Source organism: Pelobates fuscus, chromosome 4 (assembly GCF_036172605.1).
Source record: "Pelobates fuscus isolate aPelFus1 chromosome 4, aPelFus1.pri, whole genome shotgun sequence".
NCBI classification, from domain to species: domain Eukaryota; kingdom Metazoa; phylum Chordata; class Amphibia; order Anura; family Pelobatidae; genus Pelobates; species Pelobates fuscus.
This window is the reverse complement of record NC_086320.1, coordinates 77171402-77184151: the sequence shown is the minus strand read 5'-3', so window position 1 is coordinate 77184151 and position 12750 is coordinate 77171402. Positions and strand designations below refer to the sequence as shown.

Here is a 12750-nt window from a genome sequence, read left to right as displayed (position 1 = left end):
TTCACCTAACAATGTCTTCAACATCTTAAATATAATATTATGAATCACTTGCCCAATTTAGATAAACTAATTTTTGCCAAAACACTGGGTTGGTTTCTTTGTGTGAAACTGCTTTCCATTTAAACTTCACAATTCCTGTTTGCTGGGTATATGTACCAATTGTGTATTTCCATGTCATTCACTGTAGAAATAATTTATGTGTAATTGTGTGTAATAAAGGAACACTGTCGTGTTAGGAATAGAAAGATGTATTGAGTTAATCTGCCACACCAACACCCTTCTTCATGCCTCACTCACGTAAAGGGTCAAAAATCCTCTAAACCTTTACCTGATTCGAGCACCAAGGTCCCTCTGCACTGACTCTATCTTCACATTTTCTGATGTCAACGCCATGGGGATCCTAATGCATGTGCACATTAGGCCTTCCCCATAGGAGAGCATTTAATTAATGCTTACTATGAGGTATCTGAAGACGCTGAATATCTTCATGCAAAGCATGAGAACGTCCAGCATCATTTCGCAGGTTAAAACTCCATGAAATAGCACAAAGTGCCTCTACTGGCTGTCTTGTAGACGATGGCTGTCTGGAAGCACCACTAATGGAAGTCTTAACCCTGAAATAAACATTTCAGTTTCTCTGAATCACCATTTCACAAACAACCAAATCAGCTGGTCTATTGTCCTTTTAGTTATTTTAGTGACCTTTATTCACACATTTATTAATTTATTCATTCATTAAAACCCATAGTGACATTGGCTGTTTAAATAACACTGTCTATTACTGTCTTTCCTGTTAATAACAATTTACTTTAGAATGACTCTACATTGCAATACAATGGGATTACCAAGGCTTTTACTTAATGTAGGCATCCATTTGCATCTTTCTAACTATATGTAATGCATAAGAACATAGTACATGCTCAAAGCCAGTCCCTCAATCTTTTTCACATTTTTCTATTTTTATATCCATTTCAATAATTTCTCAGTAGATTCATTTAGTAAGCTTGCTTGAGCTTTTGGCTTTCGGTATTTTTTTCTCATAAAAAAATTATTGTATTATACCCTGTATAGAGCACCTGATAAATATTCAGTTCTGTGCAAGTAAAATATAATAGCACATAGATATTTAATAGCTTCCTATGTCTAATTTGCTATTCCGTTTTGTGTTTGTGGGTTTTAGTGATGTTGTTGTTTATTTTACTTTATATACATTATTGTTTAGATTTTGTATGTACTTGTATATAAGTGTATTTAACGATTTTGCAATGTTGGATAGTTATTTCATTTTAAGTTAAACATAATTTTTCCCTTATGTAACTAATTTGGCAAGTGGAAAATAATGTATAACCAAATTATATATTTTTTTGTCTAGGGTCTATTGTCCACGTAACTGTGCCCAAGCAAGTCCACACTATGCACGTGTGTTTGGAACAAGGATTTATTGTGATGTAAGTAGCTTTATTATTATAATGCTTTTCAATGCTTTCAGATTATTGATACCAAACAATGGATTATGCTAGCATTCGATACAATACCATTATTTATACTCCTCTCTTATAGGTCTTGCTTCCATGGTTGTTGCAATCACTTAGTCGTTGATTAATTGCTAATATAGCTGCACATATCATTAGGGATTTCGAGAGGTTTCTATGTTACAAAAACGTTTAACAACCAGCAATTAGCTGGAAATATTAACATATCTCAAAAAGATTCATATGAGTTGTTAATGCTAAGTGTTGCCTGGTATCCCAAGCTAAATGATAAAAATGACTGCCTGCCACTATCTGAATCAAAATAATAATTATACAGTGTTCCTTTTCTCAATTATTCATTTCCTAAGTAAAAAAGGTGGCACCATGTTTGCCTAAAAGATATGCCTTAATGCACATTTGAACTAAATTGTTCTTGCTGTTTTTTTTTTTTTTAAATGTAGAATTTCCATTGTATATTCTGAATCTTTTCATAAATTATATTAAAATGTTAGTTTATCTGAAAATGCAAACAATCAAGATGTATACTGTACATTTTATGTCTAAGTCTGCAATTTGGAATTTAAAAAATGTGAGCATTGCGTGTTTTAAAAATGTGAGGTATTGAAAGTACAACGTGTGAAATATGTGCATATTAAACAATCTTGTAGAATAAATATTGCAAACATTTTAGTAGGGTTCATTGTGTGCTCTGCAAACCAGTGTGCTTTCACAGTGCGGCTAACTTTGTTTGGATGGCCGATCTAGATCTTTTGTAATAATAGGATACGATGGTTTTGATTTTTGGTATTTTGCTGAGTTGTACAAAAAAAAAGAAATCATTAAGCAGCTGGGTATTTACATTTTATGGCATGTAAAGAACTGATGGATGCCAGAGGGTTTACTATTCAACTCTAATGCAAAGTCATGTAATACCCTATGAAATGTTTAGACTAACTTACAGAATATATTAAGCTGCCGTTACTGGCTGAGCCAACGGTGAAATGTACAAGCTAGATCAGAGATTCCTTAGTTAAGAACATGTCTTACAGATGTAGCCATATTTAAAGCATGCTTTGAAATTAAACCTCTCTCCATACTGAACAGAACATGTGAAGTGCTTTCTACGGAATGCCATATTTGAATCCAATACTTAATTTGAAGAGATATATTTAATGATGCTTAAAAAAAATAGAACAATTAGCAAGATCAGTCGGCTGGTTTATCTAATGACATCTCTAATTTTAGAACTTTAATATACAAGTCACATTGATTACACTAAGTAATAGAAGATAAAACAATTATAATAGTGTGTAAGTATGCCCATTCCAAAAAAGTTCCATTCCATACAGTAGGAGCACCAGAACCATTACAGCTACATATAGTGGTTTTAGTGCAAGCAGGCTGTCCCTGCTGTCACCGCATTGTAAACGCTGCCTTTTCTGAGAAAAGATTTTAGGACACCTTTGTGGCTGTCACTCATACAGTCATGAGAGGGCACTTCCTCTTTTGGTCCTGCAAACTTTGCATCTTCACTCCCTGCATGAAGGCACGGAATGCTCCTCATAAAGATGCTAACACATCTTTAAGAGAAAATTATGAATGGTTCCCCGTGACCATTGCTGTGCAGGCACAGTAGCCTCCCATTGCTTCCGTACAGGGCAGAGGGAGTAAATGTAAGAAAATCTTCTTTATTTAATTTTATGTAAATAGGTAGGGAAAAATGATTTTAAAATGCTTTATTTGAATTGGCAAATAAACAAAAATCTAAATTCATTATTAAGATGATGCATGTGGCCAGTGTGTATTAAAGCAGCTCCGTCACCTGCTTCCCCTGCTTCCCCCCAATGCTCATGAGCTCCAAAATCTTTATGGAATACTTACATTGGCTGAGTTGGAATTTCACTAAAATTCCAATACAGTCAAAATATAATTCTAATACAAAGTAGCGATTACTTTGGCTTTTTATTTTTCCTACACTTGACAAAACTTGACAAACAGAGAAGCTGTGTTTGTCAAGTTCTGTAATTTCCCGCATCACTAGTGGAGGATGCTGCAGTCACATGGAATCCTCCATAGACCTCAGTGCTGTACATATAAGAGGCTACAGCATGGAGGTAAACTCCTTGCAGATGAAGCACCAGGAGCTGAAGAGGACTGCCAACAAGGTCACGGCGGCAGTTGCATGGAAGATGTTCAGGTGAGTAAGACTAACCTTCCCTTCGCGGTCAACAGTCACCAAGTTGAGCAGTCACCATTGACAGAGACACTTTAAATAAATAGCTTTAGAAGCAGTAACAACTGCCCGAAGAGAAAACAATGGTTTTCCATGGCTTTTAATGGTTTCAATGTTTATATAAATGTTGATAATTTTAGTTTAGTAAACTAAGCTTGTTAAAATTAAGAGATCATTGTAGATACATACACATCATTAGAATATACAATTTACATACATTTAATCATTCTCTGAAGTGAGATTAGATTTTAATATTCAGACAGAGCAGATAGAAACACAGGGTTATTCACTTAAGTGAGAATTGCCTGGATTCAATGTAAATATTTAGGACAATTTAGAGAAAGAATGGTTAAAAGACACAATAGGGCAAGAGTTAGGAGACATACACTGTGGAGTAAAAGGGTTAAGAGACACAAGGGGTAAGAGAAAGATGTGATGAAGCTCCTGTATTCAGACCTCTGCCCAGTCCACTTCCTAGCCGCTTGCAGGGACCCTGGAAGGCTTCAGCCCCAGTCACCGAAGCTTAACTGGGGTCTCTCCCAAGCTCTACCACCTAACCAGACTGCAGCTTTCCTTCCAGATAGGTATCATCCCCTCTGCCTATTCTGCTTCTTCCAGGCAGGTATCATCCCGTCTACCTATTCCTCTGAAGCTCTACTTACAGTCATTATAGCTGTTGCCTTTACAAAGGCACTTGCGGCTCTCAGGCCTAGCTCAGTTGATTTATCCCAGGGCTAGAGAGATCCTACAACCAGCCAGCAGGTCCGAGGACCCCTAAATATCCACACAGGACACCCAGTTGCAAATGCAACTGACATACAATACTTTTTTTTTTTAACTTGGGACTAGCCCATATGTTCATTACATATAGATTACTGTGACAACTCAATAAAAATACAAACCGTTAAATCACATTAGACAACATACAGGAACTTTTAATAACATAATTACATATGTATAAAGGGGAGTGAAAGACAATAATTCATACAAAAATCTGCCTGCCTTCTGCCTGCAGAAATAGCAATATGCAAATCTACTGGAATATGCAAATTACCAATCCTTGCTATTCAGGTAGTGCATACAGCGGTTGCTAGCTCCTTGCAACCAACATTTGGCGCTGTACAGGCTCCACAGCTGAATTCACCTAGTTGATTGCAAACATTATGATTATATTACACACACCCTGCACCCACAATGGGTACAAGGTGACTTAAACATAGGAGTCATCCAGGGATCTAATGGAAGTGTCCATCTTATGCTCCCATCGATGGTGACTACCGTCATAAAAGATTAAGAGGGGAATAAGAGACAACTAGGGGTAAGTGGTTTAGGGAGAAATACAATAGAGTAAATGGGGTTAGGAGGCACAATGGCATAAACACAATCTGTCAATAACAGATTTTTGTTTATGCCATTGCTGGTATATTAAGAAGAAAAAAATAAAATCTAATTCCACCTTGACATAAGTATTCAGACCCTTATCTCCGTACTTTGGTAAAGCACCTTTGACAGTCATCACAGCCTCAAGTCTTTTTTGATGCAACAAGTATGATGCAAAAAGCTTTGCACACCTGGTTTTGGGTAGTTTTTGTTATTCATTCCTGCAGATCCTCTATTATGTCAGGTTGGATAAGGATCACTGGTGGACAGCAATTTTCAGGTTTCTTCACAGATGTTTGAATCCAGGCTCTGGATGATCCACTCAAGTACATTCACAGAGTTGTCCATTACACACTCTTGTGCTATCTTGGCTGTGAGCTTAGGGTCATCGCTCTGTTGGAAGCTGAACCTTCCCAGTCTGAGGCCCTAAGATTTTTTATTAAGGGTATCTGTGTATTTTGCTGTGTTCAGTTTTTCCTTTTTGTCCAAATTAGACCCGATTGCAATTCGTCCAAATTAGATCCGATTGGGTGATTGTTTGAATTTCCAAACTCCAAGCCAAAATGTAGCAATTTCACTAAACAATAAAAAAAAAAAATGCAATGGCAGAGCATGTTCATTTTGATTCATGATTCAGAATTCCACCCATGGTGCCAAGAAAAATAAAAAGATCATGATTGATGGGTAAAAAAAGTTAAGCTACTGGACAGTCACTAAATGTTGATTTTATCAAGTGAGAAGTTACCAATATTTATTCAATATAGTATATAAATATATAGTTTTTACTACTCCACTTATTTTTCATTCTATTGTAGCCAAAATGAAAATTACTGCTGAATATCTACATAATATTTATGTTTATTACGTACCGTATATACTCGAGTATAAGCCGAGTTTTTCAGCACATTTTTTGTGCTGAAAAACCCCAACTCGGCTTATACTCGAGTCATAGTCTGTATTATGGCAATTTGCATTGCCATAATACAGACTGGGGGCTGTGGGGGCTGCAGAGATGTTACTTACCTTTCCTGCAGCTCCTGTCAGCTCTCTCCTCCTCCGCGCCGGTCCATTCAGCTCTTCTGTCAGCTCACAGTGTAAATCTCGCGAGAGCCGCGGCTCTCGCGAGATTTACACTGGGAGCTGACCGAGGTGCTGAACGGACCGGCGGAGGAGGAGAGAGCTGACAGGAGCTGCAGGAGAGGTAAGTAACCTGTCTCTGCAGCCCCCACAGCCCCCTCCTACACAGTGCCCATCCACTGGACCACCAGGGAAGGAGAGCCCGAAAAAAAGTATATATATTAATAATAATAAAAAAAATAAAAATAAAAAAATAATAAAATAAAAATAATAATAAAATAAAAAATAATAAAAAAAAAAAAATAATAATAATAAAAAAATGTAATGAAACAAAAAAAATATTAAAATAATAATTAAAAAATAAAAATGCCCACCCCCCACCAAGGCTCTGCATCACACTCTGCATTACACACACACATACACACACTGCATTCATACACACACACTGCACTCATACACACACACACTGCATTCATGCACACACACTGCATTCATGCACACACACTGCATTCATACACACACACTGCATTCATACACACACTGCATTCATACACACACTGCACTCATACACACACTGCACTCATACACAGCATTCTCATACACACACACTGCACTCATACACACAGCATTCTCATACACACACACTGCATTCATATACACACTGCACTCATATACACACTGCATTCTCATACACACACTGCATTCTCATACACACACACACTGCATTCTCATAAACACACACTGCATTCTCATACACACACTGCATTCATTATAAACACACACTGTAAATAAATATTCAATTAATATAATGTTTTAAGGATCTAATTTTATTTAGAAATTTACCAGCAGCTGCTGCATTTCCCACCCTAGTCTTATACTCGAGTCAATAAGTTTTCCCAGTTTTTTGGGGTAAAATTAGGGGCCTCGGCTTATATTCGGGTCGGCTTATACACGAGTATATACGGTATATATTTTGCAGTACACTGATTAGTCCATTTACACACCTTTTTGTTAATCTGATTTGTTTTCCAGATTCTTTATTCATTAACAAAATTTGGTTCAGCGAAACTACCTTATGGCCAAAATTTGACTGTCCCAATTTGATTCAACTGGAATAAATGTTTTCTGCCCTGAACAAACATGTTTCTAACAGTCTGGGAGTCAATTATGTGCTTTTTGCAAATTCATAGCCAGCTTTTTACGTGTCTTGCAGTGAGGAGAGACTTCTGTCTTGGCAGTCTGCCATAAAGGCCAAACCAGTTGTGTGTTGGAGTGGTAGTTTTTCATCCCCAAGTTTCTCCCATCTCCACACATAAACAAACATTGGCAGTGTATGAAAAGTGCTAAATATTTCTGATGGTGTAGGCAACTCTTAATCTAATGCACTGTAAATGTTAATGTTTTAAAAGATAAACCTTTGCCTGATAAAAATATTTTCTTTAACTACGGTTGCATTCAGATATACCGGACATGACAGCCACAAGCAAGCATGCCAACATTTTTGTGTTGTAACCATTTGATAGATATACCAATCAAATGGTCCCTAGTGCTGTTTTTCATTTGTTATTTTGACAGTGTAGTGGTGCAATATTAGGATATCTTTTCCTTTATGATATTTTTTTAAGAGATACCCAAAGCACCTGTTGTGTTAAAATAATTGAAAAAAATCTGCACTAAAATATGATATACTTCTGATTAGATATGGTGAGCCACCATAAAATATATCAATATTCTTACACAATAAGCAGATAGGGAATAGTGATAACCCTCCCCCCCCCCCACCACCACCACCTCCACCCCCCCCCCCCCACCACCACCACCACCTCCACCCCCCCCCCACAAAATAAAACATGTACGGAAGAACTAAAGAAAAGGCTGCACATGAGAAACCGTGCACTATACAACAATAAATGAAATAAAACGAAATACATTATAAATACCAATAGGAATTTTATATCTACACAATCAATTCTATCTCCTGGTTCCAACAAAAATAGAGGAGGGAAAACAAAGGGAGAAAGAATGGGAAAAAAAATACAAATATACTAATAATGACTAAAAACAAACTGCGAGATAGGGTGGTATTAAGAGCACTAGAAAATTCCAAGCAATTTCCAATAATGTTGTAAAAATATTGTAAAGGATTTTCTTTCAACATTTCTGAAGAAAACAAAACGGTGCAATCCACGTATTTGGCCATATTTCTTACATATATTTCTATATAATAATTTGGATTCCTTTTTTTACAGATTTCCAGTATCTGCAAGACTGCACTACATGCAGGTGTAGTCCGCAATCACCAAGGAGGATATGTGGACATTATGCCAATGGATAAAAAGAGACATTATTTTGCATCAACTCAAAATGGAATAGCTTCTGAAAGGTATATTATCTCTCTACAGACATATCAAGTTTACAAAATAAATTATATTTTATATACACAACCACTACACCTCACTGTAGTAGCTATACTACTTGGAGTCACCTGGCTCTGACCCTTGGTTTAATATCAAACCATTTAAGAACAGTTACATATAAATTGAGCATCTTTCTGGTGCCAAGGTGCTTCCAACCATGTCTGTGATAATGTGAAATACACATTTTCTCATTGTCAATAACCCACCTAAAACACTCTTAGTCAATCAATCTTGTCCAGGTTGGGTAAAATTGGCAAAAAAATAATGTAGAAGTTTTAATTTCTCAATATCTTTGCGGCCGAGATCTTAAGCAGTTTGACACTAAACCGATGGATGGCGCTAGGTGGCCAACAAGTTGTACTGGTTGTGTTAGTTAGAGTGCCACTTCATTGAGTCTTTGCATACATATCATTTCAGGGTATGAGAGGCAGTGGAATATAAAACATGCCTGTATATCATATCTATAAATGTAGAAGTAATAAAACAACCAGTTGAATGTATTAGTCCATTTAGTGTATCTTACTCCCATGTTTTGCTCCCCCCCCACTTGTGTCTCTACTCTACCTTGGATCTCTTGCATCCCTTTTTGTCTCTCACACCCCACTTCTGTCTCTTACCTCTCGTTTCCTTCAACCACCATTTATGTCTCTTGCTTTCCCCTCACTTTATTTTGTGACACTTACATACTCTTGCAGATCGGCCTTGGGGTCTGTAGTAAGGCATCTTCTTTTTTTTTTGTCCACTACTTGGGGCTGACATGAAGCTACTTGTTGCTCCTAGCTAGCAACTTCCTTTCAGACTGGCTAGAGGTACCACAGTTCGCAAGTCCATGCTACACTGTGTAACTAGCAGGATGGGGTGTTCTGTCTGTCCCCTTTTTACAGCAGTCTACCAGACATTGCGCTATGTGACAACTGGAATATAGGATGCAAGCAAGATTTTATCTTAAAAAATAACAACTGCATCCTATTTTCTGAAAAATATTGCTCTACACACAAGCATTATAAAGTTAGGTGATGCATTAATAATGTTTTATTGAAGTCAAAAAGTGAAAGAAAATCCTTACTGTTCAATTCTTATGAGTGTATTACTAAACTCTTGCTGCAACTTAAAAAGTGGCAATTTTTATGCAAATATAACCTATTTGGCTAACTCAGCTATAGTAATATAGCAATAAACCTTAGATATATTATATATATATATATATTACTTTTTGTATTATTATAAACCGCAAAATGCATTAATTTATCACAGTAAAATGAATACAGTAATTAATTTCATCCTGCAATATTTCCAAGAGTAGAATAGACTAACCATTGTTACTTGAAAAATCGTATAACTACTGGTATTAATGTAGTCCAGGAGAGGCAGTGGTACTGTAAATGCCTGTCTCCTGTAATCTTATAAATCAGACCCTGACAAGCTGCTTACAGGTCAATAAGACCCTGTGCTTTCTCCAAGTGTGTGTAATGTAATATTAGAATCCTGGCCTTCCCTGCTTGACTAAAGATTACTTTTCCATAAGCAGTGAATAAGATAAATAGTTGCAGCAGCTCACAGTCTGTATTGAAACTTTTCTAAGTTATTTCCTTTGCTCTTTTCATCAGACTGAGACTATCTAGAACAGCCCCCCCCCCCCACACACACCTACCCAGCTTTTGTAGAACACTGACACCCTAGCAGCAAACCCGCTAAATCCTAATGTAGTGGTTTTGGTGCGTAGATGCTGCATCTCTGGTTCAATGTAAAACATTGCTGTTTCTGAGAGATATGGACAGAAATATCCCCAGTGGTTGTCAGACAGTCAGCCATTAGAGGTACTTACAATTTAATATTATATTTGTCAATTTCCCCCCCCCCCCCATTTTTTGTTGTTGTTATAAACTGGGGAGGGGGGGGGAGGGCGAGAGAGGAAGGTTAATTCTAACAATAACGAAATATCTATTTGGAGTGGTTGAAGCTGCTGTTTTTTGATGAATCAGGACCAACTGTGTCTGCATGCTTTAATTTTCAACCAATGTTGATAAAATGATGGTATTCGTAGAAAAGAGCATTGAACTGAAAGTAAAATAGGATTTTTACCTTGCTATTGAAAAGGTATTTGAGATTTTTCATAATACTTCAGAAACGAATGTAGTTTTCTAAAACATTACTCGCTAGGGATGGCAGTATCCTCGCGCTCTCGTCCTCTCACTGCTGCTCAAACAAAAGTTTCCCCATTTTTACAAAGGTTCAGAGGAGTGGAAGCCGGGCTGGCTCCTGGGGGACTTCACAAAAAGGTTTCAGGGATTTCTAGGTACTATAACCAGTTAATTGACTTGAAATAGTGTTGGTGTCCAGAGTGGTGCTTTATTTTTTTTTATTCATGAATAAAAGCAGTTCTGCACATTTCCAAATGAGATATAATCAATTTAAACCTATGTTACTGATAATTGCTTATTGCAAATTGTTCCTTGATAACTCTAGTATTTTATCATTTATAGGATTGTCTCTGTCAATATCAGCATTATGTAACAGAATATATTAATTGTAGTGAGTTTGCATCTTGCTGCTGCCAATATCCCCTAAAAAATCTAGATAAAATAGTATTAATCATTGTACCTACTGACTAAAGTAATAGTAAATCAATATGTCCGCTGAGATTGTGCTCTTTAAAATGTGCGAAAAGCAATTCATATAAATTTGAATTTAAGTAATAACTTCGACAGTTCTAAAATTTGAATTAAAGGTGCTGAATTGCATAAATGATGTTCTATTGTACTCTGATAAAAGCAGTGTCTCTGGGTCACCGGTTCAATCTCCACAGTATTAAACCAAGCCTTTCATCCTATCAGGGTTGATGCAATAAGTATCTTTGAGATGTATCACTCCTGACTAATTAATTATTTTCTGTTATTTTACATTTGAGAATAAAGTTTCCATTTGTTTTTATTAATCTGGAATATACTTAATTTATAAACAAACTGAGAGTTAATGAAAAGCCACATCCATCCATAAACAATGTCAACTTATATCATCAGAAACACATGTACAATGGATATGTCTATGGGCCAGCAAGGTATAGGGGATATGCTTTCTGTGGGATCAGGTGGAAGGGAATATTAGAGAAGGGTGCCTAAAATATTTAAATATAATTGGTCACAAAGTATGAAATGGAATTCCTTGTTCTCCTGGTCAATACATTTGTAATAATTGTTTCTTTTTTTATCTTTGTTTTCCAGTTTACACAACCCAATGGGAAGCAAAGCTTTTAGAATATTTGCGGTAATCTGAAAAAAAATAACACAAAATGGATTATTGAAAAAAAATAATGAAAGCGCAAGAAGTATATGTTTAAACATTTGTATAAAGATGTATTATTATTGTACAGAAAATGCTACTTATTCTGTGTTAATCCAAAATACTAGTTTTTAATCTCAAAAAGAAGGTTTGGCAATATGTATCAAAAATGGCATCCATTTAACTTCGTTAAATTAATTGTTCTCTTCATGTTTCCTGTACAGCATGATCTCACAATTATGCCAGAATATTATGCTATGTGTACAGTGAGATAACTGCATGCTGAAATCCCACTGTTTATTATGTTTAGAGGTAAATTGGGTTAATCATCATAAAAACAGAACACAATTCACAAATATGTTACTGAAAAAAATAAATAGGAGAGAGATTTCATATATATGTTTAGACCTCTATTAGGTATATATGTATCATCACGAGATGGCTAAATAAGCCTAAATAAAAAAAGTTTGAAATATTTCTCTAAATCAGCGTTTTGGGATCTTGGAATTTTGGGATGTTGGAATTTGTTGCGTAAACAAATACTGATTAGGTTTGTTTAGAAAAGTGTAAACTGCTGAGAAATCAAAGTGAGCTTAAAGGGACACTATAGTCTTATAATCAATCCTGTAATCAAAGACTTCATAGGTAAATTCCAGACAGATCGATTCGAGCACAGAATTTGATGTGTTTTGTTGCAGCTGAAAATGATTTGTGCATAAGTCTAATAGATACATTAACTTGCGGTTATGCCTATTTCCTAGGAATATTCTATAAAATAGATTATATTATGAAAATGCAGTATTCGTTATTATTTGACAAATATGGTGTTTACTAAACCAGGACTTGTTGAGAATTGAAAGGAAAATTGTGAATTATTATATAAGCCAATTCT

The 12750-nt window shown here is 36.0% G+C and overlaps 1 protein-coding gene across 1 annotated transcript in view; it reads left to right on the top strand.

Annotated features, from left to right (window-relative positions):
* Positions 1 to 12381, top strand: part of CRISPLD1 (cysteine rich secretory protein LCCL domain containing 1) — a 95089-nt gene extending 82708 nt beyond the window's left edge. Inside the window, exons 13-15 of the mRNA XM_063451312.1 lie at positions 1373 to 1448; positions 8412 to 8545; positions 11801 to 12381. Coding sequence (XP_063307382.1) covers positions 1373 to 1448; positions 8412 to 8545; positions 11801 to 11852 — 262 coding nt within the window. The 3' untranslated portion in view covers positions 11853 to 12381. The remainder of the gene's footprint in view (positions 1 to 1372; positions 1449 to 8411; positions 8546 to 11800) is intronic.
* The last annotated feature ends 369 nt before the right edge of the window (positions 12382 to 12750 follow it).